The sequence below is a fragment of the Diplotaxodon limnothrissa genome, linkage group LG10, assembly GCF_057381915.1.
Source record: "Diplotaxodon limnothrissa isolate DT_005_m linkage group LG10, D_limnothrissa_male_GT1.1, whole genome shotgun sequence".
NCBI classification, from domain to species: Eukaryota; Metazoa; Chordata; class Actinopteri; order Cichliformes; family Cichlidae; genus Diplotaxodon; species Diplotaxodon limnothrissa.
In genome coordinates this window covers 10,420,548-10,435,637 of record NC_140605.1, presented here as the reverse complement: position 1 = coordinate 10,435,637, position 15,090 = coordinate 10,420,548, and the positions used below count along the sequence as shown (strand labels likewise).

At 40.1% G+C, this 15,090-nt stretch overlaps 1 protein-coding gene across 1 annotated transcript in view; it reads left to right on the top strand.

Annotated features, from left to right (window-relative positions):
- The window catches only part of pcdh1a (protocadherin 1a), a 107,931-nt gene extending 98,819 nt beyond the window's left edge, over nucleotides 1–9,112 (top strand). The window contains exon 5 of the mRNA XM_085363411.1: nucleotides 8,655–9,112. Within this exon, the coding sequence (XP_085219537.1) occupies nucleotides 8,655–9,025 (371 nt within the window). The 3' untranslated portion in view covers nucleotides 9,026–9,112. The remainder of the gene's footprint in view (nucleotides 1–8,654) is intronic.
- Nucleotides 9,113–15,090: the final 5,978 nt, after the last annotated feature.

The following is a 15,090-nucleotide window of genomic DNA, read 5'->3' as shown; positions in this document are numbered from 1 at the left end:
AAATAGTCGAATAAAGCTTTGCCTCTCCTGGGTCATTATTTATCTGCCACATGGGCGGCTTACGCGATTCTAAAGATCGGATTTTGTGAGATTATGTCAATGTTTGTCCATACTGGTGGTGGAAATTATGTACCTCCTGTTAATGTTTTATTTAAAGTTTTTCATAATAGCTTTATATCACATCAATACATGGCCTTCAGTACATGTAGATGAAAAGATACTCTGCTATAAATCCAAGTCTGCCACATTGGTTTCTGGTTAAAGGATATGAATTAAGATTAGGTGTTAAAAGTCATCACGGAACATGCCGTAGGCGAGGTTCTGTAACCTACTAAAAATATATCACCTCAGATTGGATATAGTCTCTGTGTGTGACTTTATCATTTCTATTCTTTATATTCAAAGCCCTGTGCAGGTGTAGGCTAATTAGCAGCTAATGTTAGTGCTCCCAAGTTAACCATGTCTCACATTGCAGACTGCTGAGATCAAAGGCAGAATTAGCAAAGCGATACCATCTTGATCGAAAGGTGAGGAAGAACAACAAATGGATTATGGAATACATCCGTGTTGCATGTCAATAAGATCAATGAGCGAAAGATAGTGAGCATCAAAGTTCTGCATAGAAATATACTCCAGGGGAAAATCCTGAGAAGGAAATAATTCCTCTTTGATAATTAGACATGGACATCACATGTAAGGAAGGCTTTGATTTTCTTATTGATGAGGGAAAAAATGTTTCCAGTGCAACCACTTTTTTTTTTTTTTTTTTGCTGTCATTTGAAAAGCAGAACATTAATATTCATTAAGTATATTGTGCTTCTTGGAACTTGAATTCGACAAACACTAACAGGCCGGGGACTCAATGTTTCGATTTTCTTTTCAGCATTTACAAAATGAAACATCTTCTACCTGCTAGTATGTGGCCATGAAGTGCTGCCACTCTGAAAGGGGCCATAGAAAGGGCCTAAAGCAGGAAAGGAAAGCTTCAAAGGCAGGGACTAAGAAAGAGACATTCAGACAAGAGGAAGAAAGAACGTTTGGGTGTGAGACAGGAATAGACAAGTGACTCTTGAAGTAAATGTCACACAGTAATCAGAGAATGGCTTGGGTGATGAAACGCTCCGCTTAATTATCATGACAATATTTCCCAACCGTAAACTTCACATAAAAGGTATTTTTGGTGGTCACATTTCTCGGCTTCATCTTCTCTTCCAACCTCAGCACTGTCACCAGTCATGACACCATTTTGCCTTTTAATAATCAATTAATTTGCTCCAGCAACTGACTTCAGACAGACACATAGGAGCACAAAGGATAGCAGTTGATCAGATTATTAGCTAGAAATCAAGTTTTTATATGCTGATGACAGTCACAATGTTATATAGTTGTATCAAGGAAAAAAAAAGAACACTTGATTATTGAGCATTCAGTCACAACCCAACACCACAGGGATTTTGTCTGCATCTCCAGGAGTATTTCTAATTAAATTATAAGGAAAACTGAATGGGAAATTTGAGGTTTCCTATTTCAGGAGTAAGAGAACCACAGCGCGGAAGAAGCAAAGTGGGTTTAAATATAATTATGCAAGTATAAATATATTATAAGACTGCAAAAAGCACTGGCAAAAAAACCTGCAAAGCTAAAATGTGTATGTAATCATTTTAATTCTTATTTAATTTAAGATGTTCTTCGACTGTATTGACAGTGACAAATAATTCATGTCCCTTTATATTGTATTTAACTGTGTTTAGCATCGTAGTTAACATATTTCTGAAACTGTATATTTTAATCACAATCAGTGTCTCCCTGCTTAGCATTACATCCTTCATCAAATGTGGCACAGCCCACGGTAAAGATTTAAATGAACAGCATTAATAAAATACCTGCATTGGCCTGAAGAACATATGCAAATTTCAAGATTTACAGTAGATCACTGATGTCTAACTAATGTGATTCAAACTCAATGCGCACATTCAACTCTGTCCCCGAAGCTCTCTCTGAATGAATATGAGAGTGAATACAGCATACAGAGTAATACTGTTTATAGTCTCCAAGCTTCCAAGCTGACTGCCTTAATAAAAGATTTAGGTGAAGTGATATAGGTAATTAGTTTTACTTTAGTAGCGTAAAACATGCAGAGTAACAAGCATGATACATCCACATATATATGGACATGAACTTTATGCTAAGTTTGGGCTTTTAAGGATTCTTTTCATTTCTTTTTTCACCCCCACTAATATTTGTTTGAATGTCCCTCAGCAAGTTTCACCTCAGTCAGATGCTTGTGGTAGCCATCAGCAAGCTTCTGGCAAAACTTCTGGCTGGATATCTGACCGCTCTTTCTCGCAGAATTGGCAGAGTTAATTTATTTATTTATTTATTTATTTATTCGGCACAGACCTGTTTTTTAAGCATATTCAGCAACTCTTCAGTAGGACTGAGGTTAGGGCTATTCTCTAGTGTTATCATATGAAGCACAATGATTAAATCAAAGGTTATTTGTAATGATAAAATAAAATAAAATTCTCAAGAATCCTTTTTTTTTTTTTTTAAACAATCCCTGTCAACCTTTTAATACTGAGAAGTTGTTGTGAAACATTAGCTTACCCTGGCCTAAAGAAATAATCTATCACAGAGATACAAATAGCCATTCATGTTTAAATCCACATTCACAGCCAACTTAAAATTATCTGTTAAGTCATGCTTTTGGACTGTGGAGGGAAATGAGAGACTCCAACGTCCAACGAGGCAAAATTTGCTTCAGATGCTATATCATGCTACTCCTTTGAATATGTCTCATAGATAAAGGTATAATAATCATGCTTTTGTCCTAACCTAAATATGCCCCCAGTCAGTTTACAAAGAGTCACTCTCTGCAAGCTCTTTATTGAGATTGGTTAACATGGTGATTAAGCCTTTTTTTAAACTTTATTTCTTTCTTCCAAAATCCATTTGACCTTAGTTGCAAATAATATTTGATATTAAACAGATTCCCCAGTCTCTGGCGACCTTGTTGCTGGTTACAGGAATGCAATAGCTTGAATTTAAGTTTCGTGATAATGAAATGATATGTTGAACTTACTTGGTAGTACAGGCCCCAGGTGTTACAGATCAATACTTTTGCTGTCAAGTTTCAGGATCCAATCTCCAGTCCGTAATTGGCCGGCAAGCCAAACATACAACTGTCAGCAGAAGCATGAAGCTTTTCTCCACACACATTTTTCAAACACATGTTTGTGCACTAACAGAGAAACAATTATATCACTCACGAAACAAAGCGTATTGCTATCTTTCCCAGCCTATCACCTGTGTTTTGAATCTATTTTATCTGAAGACGCCTTGCGTATGTGTCACAGTTTGACAAAGCCTTAGTATTGGTTGACATATCACACCGCATATCAACTTCTCAATTGGAGGAGCTGGTGCATAGCGTGATCTGTCAGCAGGTGCTAAGGCTTTGTCAGACGCAGTGACACAAAAGGCAGTTTTCAAATACAGGAACTCTAAGACAAAATGGTGGATGGTGAGAGAACTGACAGGAGGTGTACCATCACCCAATGAACCATCTACAGCATATTTTCCTGACGTGCGGCTGGCCGACATGTCCACTCATCAGCCTCTGTCAGCGAGAGGCCAGCCCGCTCAGCAAGCTGAGAATTCAGATCTTAAAGAGTCTTTGAAGGAGGTTCTGACATGCGTTTTAAAACTCAATACACATTCTTATCCTGCCATCATGTTCTGTACAGTTTCACTGAGAATTGCTGAACCTGTCTCCACCAAAACAATCAACCATTAAGAGTTCAAACAGACTGAAGTTTTTCGTTAACAGAAACTAAACTATGCTTAACATCGTCATCTTTAGAGCATCATTTCATGAAAGAAAAACATACTGATCTTGAAAGCGGGGGTTGTTCCACAAAAACGATGCTTTAAGAAATCTACATCATCTTTAGCCACAGTATTATAACAAAAAGAGCTTTACCGTGCTTTATCTCACCCATCAGTTTCTGTGTAGTTAAGGTGACAAAGCTTACAAGCCTGCATGTTCTAGTTAGGCTGGCAAGATGTGAAAGTGCACGTCTGAGGTTACAAACTCTGTTTTTGTTCTTCTGGATTCCATTACAATGAGCAAGGAAAATGTGCATGTCAACACTATGTTTGTGCACTTGTAGCAAGTTTCAGTCCTTTAAAAATGTACTCCTCTGGAGAGAAAAAAATGTTTTTGGTAGCTTCTGCTTACTGTGCTTACTGAGAACACTTGAATAACAAGGCTTGACATGTCATAGCTAAAGAAATACAAAATCCTGGTTTCTTGTTTTTCTTCCCAGAGGATGACAGCCACACTATGCATTCACACCCAGTTATTATACCGATAGCCACCACACACACACACACACACACACACACACACACACACACACACACACACACACACTAACGTCTGTGATCTGGGATATTTCTTCTTCTTCCTTTTGTTTGTTGGAACTTCTGTAGTCATTTACCTCATAAACTGTTTGCAGGTACCACAAATATACCGTTGATATCTCTTGCACACTCCCAAATGATTGTAGCTGGGTTTTTTCCACTGTTATCCCTCCGTAAGCTGTAGGTCTCTCATATTTGTTCACCATCGATCATAGCGGTCTGGCGCGTACGCTGGAAAGCAGCCGGTGGGGAGAGGCAGCATTTGCAATCAAACAGAGAGGAGCAGTGTGAAATCTCAGGAAGAGGCAGCTTCCCCCATACCCGTGGGCAGGGGATCAGACGATGAGGAAGCCTGCCTCAGACACTCAACACCTCCCACTGGCACCCTGATGCAAGCAGCATGCAAACCCACCCCTCACATGTATCTGTCAGCCAGGGGGTTAAGCTCTGTGTGTACCCCCACTCTGTAACTGCACTGTGGAGTACATGTTATGCTACTGCAGCTGAGGTGCTTTTAGAAGCTTGGCTAAGGTTCACTGTAAGTCGCTGATGTGGTTCTGAATTTGGGAGAAGGTAGAAATTGCTGTTTTTCTTTTCCATGATATTGCTTTAAGCAAGCAGATGGGACTGACCCACTATAAAAGGAGAACGCTACAGGTGCAATCTATCTGTGAGTCTAGAGGAAAAGGATTCTGCTGTGCAGAAAGGAAGTAATGTCATTGAGTCACTGCTCTTCAAAACCAAATCGCAAGCTCTCTAAATCCAGTCAGCCTGTTTCAGCCACTGGCATAATAGTGCTGTGGTTTGCCCATCTGTTCTCAATTGTCCACCTTGGCTCGCCATCCATGACATACACGACTATAAACTCTAAAGGGTTTGTTCCAGACTGTGAGCAGATTTATTTCAGGTATAGGTACAGCAGAAAACAGGCTTGAGTGGGTGAGAAAATACCTATTTTCCCACTGCGCCTTTGGCTGCTCCTTCAACCTGTGGTTGACCCATTTGCTTCATTGTGTCCACCAAATATTCAAACAATGATCATTTCAGCTAAGCGTGGGAGTGTGTTTTGATGCACAGAGTGGACAGTTTTGTGCCACACTGTAAGTGGACTGTAGTACAGCTACAGATGGCTAATGGCCACAGCAAAAGGCGGACACAAAAGTATAATTACCAATATTGATTTTGTGTGTGTGTGTGTGAAAATGGATTTGAGTGTGACAGAAAGGTCAGTAGAAGCAAATGTAAAAATTTGTGCTTTCACAAATGAGACACACTATCATAACATTCTGTCATCACTACACAATAACTAATCCATTATTATTGCACGTTAAAAACTGTTTTGAGCTGACATGGGTGGCTGGGAATGACACGCACTGCAGAGTGCTAATGACAGCATGCAGCAGCACAGCGAGCTGAAGTTGAATATACCCCTGCTATTCGCTAAATTGTGCATTAAGAACAGCTTGTATGTCAAAGCTAGATTATAAATAAAACCATATGAAATTTAGATAAAGCACTAACAGTCAAGGTAATGGCCTACTAAAATATCTGACATTAAAGTATCTGCTGTATGTTCTCGCTTAATGACGTGTGATATGTACTTTGGCACCGTCGGAAGAAAATGGCAGACTTTGGCAAGCTAGTCGTGTATTTAGCTGTCACTGCTGATTTTCTGGCCCTTGATGATGATGAGCGTGGCTCAGAATGTGCTCTAATTCCTGTCAGTGGTGCATGGCATCATTTCACATTACATGTTTTCTTTTAGTTAAATAATTCCACATTATATTTTGTAAAAAAAATAAAAAATACAGCCGACCTGAAGTCAATAACCAACCTGACAGTGAGTGAAGACGTCACAGTATTCAGTGTTCCCCTATATGGCATTTATCTCTACTGAGTTCAAAGAGAAATCATAAATTAAACAGACCAACAGGACATTTGTGAATTTCAGGAGTTTGCGGTCCTATATGCAGACACATAATGGCAATGCCTAATTTATAAGGAACATGCCCAGTTGTGGCATGTGAAGTCTCTCGGAAACCAGTACAGTGAAGTCTTTCCTTTTTCCTGTACAGTAATTCGTAGATGTGGAGCTGTGCTGATTTTAACACGAGGCCCTCTTGGTGTGGCATAAACCTCCTGGAAGCTGTGGAGAGGTTATAATCAAGTGTGAAATCCTTTTGGGGTAGATTCCTACACAACTGTGCCTGCGCTTAGAAACAGACTCCTCAACCCTCTCTCCAGCTCTCTTCCCATGAACATCTTTTTGTAGCAAGAGTCCACTTTGCTGTAGCGATGCATACAGACAATGCTCTTAGCGGAACTGAGAAAATGAAACTCCAGTCATCTTGCATGAGGCAATAAACACACACACACACACACACACACACACACACACCTCAACGTGTACATGCTCGCATTCCTCATTTATTGTAGCTCCTTGTTCTTAATCAACCATAAAAGTGTTGTTCATTCTTATGAAATTAATATTAGTTCGCTGACACTGACCTACTAAACAGATATAGGAATTTGCCACTTAAGCATAATGATGTAATTAAGCATGAGTAAGAACAGTGCTCAGTTGTGAAGTGAAAGTATTAAATAGCCTAAACATCTAGCTGTTTAGGATTACAGGAACAATGAGATTAACTGCAACAATAGATGCCCGATCATTATTATTATTATTTTAATAAACAAAGAGGTAATTGTATGTAGCTTACCCAGGGGAAATGAATATTTTAGACACAAATAGGGACAATGAATTAAGCTAAATGCCATGCTTTTATTTTTAGTAAACATCAGAGCTTTTAACATCTTTAGCACACAAGCTTTTCCCACTTTCGCCTTTGATTGACTGAATTTTCGTTGAACCAGATGCTGTGCTTTTTTCTCTGTGTTTTTTCCCGTAGCCTCAGAGATCTGGCATTTTTGTGAGATAATTATCTTGCCACTGGTCATGAGCACAATACTGATGTTGTGTCTCACAGGCTTACAGTCAAACTGGCATTTTCTCTGTTAGCTGTGAACCGCTGCCTCTAATACGTCACCTCTTGTGGTTACATCATTCACATGCACCAGCTTCTTTCAGCAGCGGACTTTCTGCTTTCTCAACAAGAACATTTGCTCTCATTCGCGCGCCGTCCTGTAGCCGCAAAACAAGACAGCTCTCCCACGACGGATGTCTCGTTCGATGGTGTGGTCACTATTGTGGCATTTGCAGTAATGCATTTATCACGGCAATCAAAAGTTTACACATCAGCGACATTGCACGCACACGCGGATCTCAGCTGTCTGCTCTTCAGACATTGATCTGGCCATCTCAGGCTGAGTCTGAAGGGATAACAAAGATAAATTGAGTGGTATTTAAATTTAATATGGGCTGTATGTTTAGTTTGTCAACAGGTGGTCTGCTTAACCAGTCTGCTGCCTGGCACCTGAACATTAGCGATGAATAAATAAATGGGGCCTTTGTCGCTTTTACAAGCATGAGAGAAACATGTGAGTTGTGAGAGCTAGCTGAAGCAAACTTATTTTGGAAGATTTCACAGCTTCCACAGTGAAACGAGGTCACTGGGTCGTGGACCCATTTATTTAATTAGGAACAGTTGATTCTCATCAATTTTTTATTCAAGGGCAGGGGAACTCATTTCAGTACTGTCAATCAATAACTCATTCAGCAATGGTTTTGCCCAGAGGGATCGAGCTATTCTCTCTGTAACCAAACACTGTACTTCCCCAGTATGTGTGGCTGTTCCATTATGTCCATTCCTGTAGTATTTTTTTTTTTCATGTTGACACCTGCTTGGAGCATCAGTTGCAGCATGCAAATCACAACTAATAGAAATTAACTCACTGCTGTTGAACATGTTAACAACACGATGATATATTACAAACATAGCAGACAAACTGCTGTTGGATACTTCTAAATGACATAGACACAGCATGCCGTCTCTTGAATGTATCACATCAGCTCGTGGGCTACACACACACACACACAGTAGTGCTCATTACACAGTGCATAGCAACAGCTACATAGCAACTGCTGCTTACTGCTTAGCAACAGCTGCAAAGATCTCAAGGAGGGGGGTGGGTTTCACGGGGTGTTTCAAATGACACCATTTCTGTTCACAAATGCCTTTTTACAACTTTTTTTTAAATGAAAATTGCTCCAGTGTTTGTCGCTGTGAAACTCCCTCTGATGGTGCTTTTCTTCTCTCTCCTGCCCACAGATATCCGCTCCCTCCCTGATGTGGCAATGACTGGAAACTGCACAACCGAGTGCAGTGAACTGGGCCATTCAGACGCCTGCTGGATGCCTGGGCATCCCTCCCCTGTACGCAAGACCAGGAACCCCCCGAAACTCTCCACCTTCGTGCCTTACCAAGACAGAGGGAGCCTGGGACGCCTGGCTAATGGGAACGCCAGGCTGGGTGGTGAGGAGCATCGGCCGCGCCTTCCGCCCTCCCGCAGTGCCTATTCCAGCAGTGGTCATGATGCCAATCAGGACTGCCCCTTAGAGGAGGTGCCCCTGAGCGTAGCCTCTGAGTTTCCACCCACCTCTCCTTCTGCTCACACTCCAAAAAGAGAAATTTACCTGTGAGGAACATATTCATCTGATCAATACACAATTAAAGAAAATACACACTCCCCTCAAGAAGGAGAAACAGGCTGTCCACACATTGAAGCCAATGCCCAATCTGAAGTTAACAATATAGGCTGTGACCCATTCGATCACTGCTTTTCTCATTTTCTCCTTAAAATATTAATTTATTAGCATATTTATGAGTGACTCCACAAAGTTAATTGATGCACTCACTCATTTATTTATTGGAAATCTTGATGGGATACAATTCAGTCAGATGAATAGGAAACACAGATTGAACCTAATCATTACTGTAGTTAGCAAAGTCCCATTCTGTGAAGTGATCTCTTGAAACTGAAAGTTGTGATCAGTGCTCTTGTGCCATTGCTACATCTAATTTAATAGACAGCCAGTCAGGCCATATCAAAAGGCTTAACACTTTTGACTAACAATCAAATAAAATGGTCTATCTTAATGTACAGTGCTGTAAATACATTTGAATGGTGTGTTCTACATATATTTTTGTCTGGCATAAGCTGAAAAAAAAAATGCCTCAGAGTTTTAGCATATTTAAGCTTTTCTTTATGCTGCTGTTTAAACTTGATTAAAAACCATCTCCCGGAGTGGAGCTCAATATTGTGGAAGGCATTTATCCACTTCACACAATCACACACACGCACCCCCTTCGACCCCTAATCATAGTAGAATGGCCTTTACCTCTGCTCCCTGTAGAGCTCTTCCACTTGGTGGAGAGAGCTGTGTGGCAGCATTTAAACTGACATTATGTCCCACTGACTCGCAGCACTGTGACCTATCGTTCATCATGAAAACGGTTGACTTGGCCACAGTACCCCAGAGTCACAATGACCAAACGCAGAGTACTCGCGAGACACGTTCTGATTGGCTTTTTACTCTGCTGATGACAGTATACCAGTGTATCGGTTGAGAAAGCTCTTCTCTGTTGTGACAATCAGATGGGCTCTCTGTGTAATTCACAGTCCATTTTTTCTAAAACTCATACTGCTTTCCGCTCACGGCTTAGGAGAACTTGTGTTGATCTAATGAAGGCCTAAGGAATTATTTACAGGAAAGGGCACTTGAGTGTTGAGAGACACTAGAGAGATAGAGCACTTATTGAGCGTGAATATGATGTGAACTGGATAGGTGGTATGTGCTATTTTCAATGTTAATTGTCAGCTCTCACTGGACACAGGCTTCTGCAGAGGTGAATTCAATACACACTGAAGTGAGTGATTTAACAATGTTGGTCTGACATGAAAGATTCCAACAATAAAAGCTGAAATAAATATGTAATTCATTTCAGTAAATGAATACCTGCAAATACAGTGACAGTGGTAGGAGTAAGGCTCAATTTTGCCGCAACTGCCTGTTAATTATATATTTCCTTGTATTGAGGACAACATGCTTAATAAGTTATTAGGCATTTATCCTCCTCTGGCTATTGAGTAGAGAACAAAAACAGGGCATGCCCATGGGCTTCATTTATCTTCGCAAAGATTTTCCAAGTGAATCTGAAGGATACTGTGTGTCTGAAGGACACCATGTATTAGTCAGTAATTGGGTGTTAATGATGACTCCACTAGCCTGCCTTACAACATCGAAGAGCTAGTCGTTGTCTTTGATTTAAACATTGATTTGATTAGATTTGTAGATACCTTTCACCTCTGTATAGTATTTCCACAGTAAGACTGTGTCTCTGAATAAGGGCGGAAGAGCCTGGAATGGACATTTCCTAATTAGGGTGAGTAATAAGTCCTGAGCTGGGGCATGTGTGAGCATACCCCAGGACACGGCACCCACCAGATAATGCAAATCCACCCACAGAGCTACAATCAGTTAAAGGGGGTATTTTTTTTATCAGCACTTACCTCATCATGCTGCCATTGAAAGCCACGTTTAGAATAATTAACGCAAAAACATATGGAAATTACTGGACATGGCCATGATTAAATAAGGTGGGCGATTATCCTGCCTTGAGGGGGAGAAAGCACATTATGCTGTTTTCAAAGCCATTTAGCGACTTACGTAAAATTCAAACAACAGCCATGATACACTGTGATTAAACCCCCACGGCTCTCCCGAGCTCCCCTCTCATAGCTGTGGCTAGCTGCTTCATGAACTGAAAACAGCGGGTAAGATCACTGACCTGGAATTAATAACAAGTAAGAAAGATACCAATGAGGGATAAAATCAGTGTCACATAGCTTCAGTCAAAACTCGATCTGTCTAAAAGCATTGACTGGATTCAGATTCAGCTCCAGCCTATGTGTCACGATGTAAATTTGGAATACATGTTTTGATTTGTGTCTTTGATCACAAAAAAAATATCTATATATATGGAATAAATAGGCTTTTAGCAGATGTGTCAGAACTGTCGGTTGCTGATCCGAATGGATGGCGAGAGTTTGATTTAAGTCCAAAACAAAAACAAGCCTGGGTTTCTTTTCCCACTCTCTTGATAAGTTGGACTCTCTTGCTCCAGCCAATAATGACCTCCTGCTACTCACTTCTGGAACAATACATCACCAGGTTTGACCTTTCTTTTGAACTCATGCTGAATGAACTGTGGTTACTTCTTTCTCAAACACAGAACAGTTCTCCTTGATCCAAGTAAGAGGACATCACGGAGCACCTAAATACACTCGAAACTATGTTGAATAATGTTTAATTTGTACTTAACATTGATTTAATGTTGAATTCACTTGAGTATCTTTTGCCTATCTGTAGTGTATATTGTATGGTGATCATTTCTGTGGACAGATGGACAAATTACCGTTCTGAAATTGGCAAGAGATTTTTTTTCTTTTTCTTACTGATCAAAGACTCTTAGCAAACTGGTTGTGTGAAAAAAATAAAGAAGTCTGTTGGTGGTGTAGTGTACATAGATCTCCACAACGCTGTGCCTGCTGTCAGGCAGGCAATGATTTTAGCATGAATTCCAAAGATAATTGGTAGATACTGTTTACTCTTTTTTCTTTATTTTTAACTTTCTGAAATGTCAGTGCTGGTTCATATTCAGAAGGCCCTCTCCCAAACGAACTGAAATTATCTGAACATTTCATTTTTTCACTAGAACAAAGACAATTGCCTTGAAAATACGTCTTTGCAAGAGAGAATCTAGTTGTTATCCTAATTGTTGGTATATTTATATAGGATAAAATGCTTGTGATGCCATGTTTTTGTACAGTTTTATGTACATACAAGTGAAGCTTTCTAAAAGTACTGAGAAAAGCCGATGGCATATAAAAATTGTAACATGTTTTCTTGAGATGTGCACATCTTGCCTTGGTTGGATTGACCTTTGCTGAGTCAGTGTGAATGTGGCCGTTCTATGCCTGCACTGTAGTCATTCACCGGCTCCCACCTCCTGAGGACTTAATCAGTTTTTATGTTTATCGTGAACAGTGGATTGTCTTATCTTACCAGTTTGTTAAATCCTGTGTTCTGCTTTGTTCTGTTTCAGCATGTTGACAAATTCTCTTGTAATACTGTAAGTCCTCATGAACTTTGTAATAAAATCACTTCAGGGAAAAATGAACACTGTCAGTGTTTTCTTTGTTTGTCGTCATTATTCATCACTTCCGGTAGCTAAACAAGTGTTTGGATGTTAGGGTTTGGGGTTTGTTTTTTTTTTTTGCTTTTTTGTAAAAGGTTTTGCAGCCTTAGAGATACATTGTGTAAAATGCATCTCACTCCAGGACCTGGGCTCATTAAGAAGAACTAGTATTCTTGTCATGCGGGAACAGGCGGCTTATTTCTCAGTCAGGAAGCCTCTGAATGTTGAGAGGGAAGCATTCCGGAGGTTGAAGTAGGAAAGTCCCAGGACCTGTGTTCACTACTTCAACTAGAAAAACAATGTGCCAGAAGTACACAGACCCAGTCATGCACTTAGGAAGGAACATTCATTCAAATTGCTTGTTGCGACACATTTAGTGCGAGGATAACAAGGTTGCTGCTGTGTTTTTAATATGCATGTGACTGTAAGATATTTAAATGCCATGGCTTGAAGTCAGAGAGAATAGATATTAAAAAAAATATACTATCCTATTTTTCTTTTTCTTTATGTGTACCTACAGTGTATGTTACTTTAATACAACTGCTGATCTGAAACATATTAGTTAATTATGCGGTAACAACAATAACGTAACATATTTAATCGAGAAAGGTTTAAACACAATATTGTGTCTAACAGCACAGCAAAAAAATCCCTGTTTTGTTTGTTTAGTTACTCTTCTGGGGCGTTTTTTCACCTGAAAACAGAAAGCCCACATCCTACTGAATTTACCAGAGGGGTTGGATGATATAGATGACAAGAGACTGCCCTAAAGATGAGACAGTGAAAAGCTCCAAATAGTTCATAGTAATGCCAACAGCTCTGTAAGGCTATAATACTGTACCCTCTGAATCCACTCTTCAAACTACACAGTGCATTTTAGGTACCAAAGGAGGAGACAGACGCCCAATGAATGTCAGTCTTCAGCAACGTCTCCCAACTCCTCCAGGGGGATAGCCATCCAAACCCAGAACAGCTGCTAGCCTAGTCAGCCTTTTCCCAGCTAGCTATTCTTAGTAGACTTCTGTGAGTGGCACTCACATCAGGTGAACCTCCCTCAAATGGCTACTCACTGCATTTACACTGAGACCAAATGATAAATCAAGACCTTTGTCTTGTGGCACAACTACCTCTACATTTCCTCTTTACCAGTAAGGCACAGTACAGCACCCAACTCTCACCGTCTCATTATCCTTTCTTGCTGTCATTTCCCCTGAGACCAAGTATTTTAAGAAATGTTTGATACTTTATGTTATATGATTCCCCTTTACTAGAAAGGAGAGTGCTATCCTTTGGCAGAGCAGAACAGTGGCTTTCAAATTTAGATGTATTACACTCAGCTGAAAATCATTCGAATAAGCACTGGAGGTCCTCCTGAAAGAGGCACAGAAAAACACTGGAAAGCAGATCTCCTGGCTTTTCTCAAGCTATGTCTTTAAATCACATCTGGAAAAACTACACCAATGGAGTTGAGACAATGGCAAAGTTTGCCACCTATCCTGTCTAAAATGCAAATATAACAGCTGGCAGAAGTGGTTTTAACATCCCTTACTCCTTAAGAGCTATGGAATCCCTTGGGTAACCCAGGCATAAGCCTTCTTTTAGTCTGCAAACCAATCCAAAGTAAATTGGACTGGCAGACTTCCAGCCCCCTTGATCATTTGTTAGAAAGTAAAAAGCTGGTCCACTGTTCTACAGCCTCAACAGAATCTGTGTTGCCCCTCTGAGAGCTCAGATATGACCATCACTTTTAAGCTCTTTTCCAGTACACAGCGTAGGGAGGGAAGGAGGCTGAGGATATTGGCGAACAAGCGCCCCCCACCCCCAGTATGCAAAAACAGATCATTTAACATGGCTAAGTGAATAACTGTACTCTTGTTTTTCACAGATTATCTCAGTGAACTGTGCTAAAAAGAAAAAAAGGGGGACACTGATTTCATAAAATGATTTCACAAAATCACATTTACGGTAATTGGATGTGTTAAGGATCACTGTTTTCATTCCTAAATATTTCTTTTTCAAGTAAAATTTCATATTCACTTTAACATTAGATCTACCCATGTGAATGCGATGCTATAATCTAATAAAAAAAAAGCAACACATTTACCCGGTACAATGAGTATAATACTTTAGATGCACTGAATGGCTAATTACGAAGGAAGGGAAGCATAACGCTCTTTTACTTCCTTCCGTTTTCACCTTTTAGCCTTTAAGTGGAAAGATATATCCATGTCAAGATGTAGAAACTCTCAAAATATTCACACTATATACACACACTGTGCAGGGGCCTTAAAGGCTTGAGTTTTTAAGCCTTTTACACATACCATTACAGGCCATCACAAGTCCATGTCTCTTGAGAATGCAGTGTACTGTATGTTCTTGGATATGGTGTAGATTCAACCTTTTTGCTCCCGTGGAGCTCGCTAGTAGTGCTTAGCAAAAACCGAGGCAGAGGTATATGGGCATTGTTGAGAACAATGCACACTGGAAAACGGGGGAAAGGCCTGAC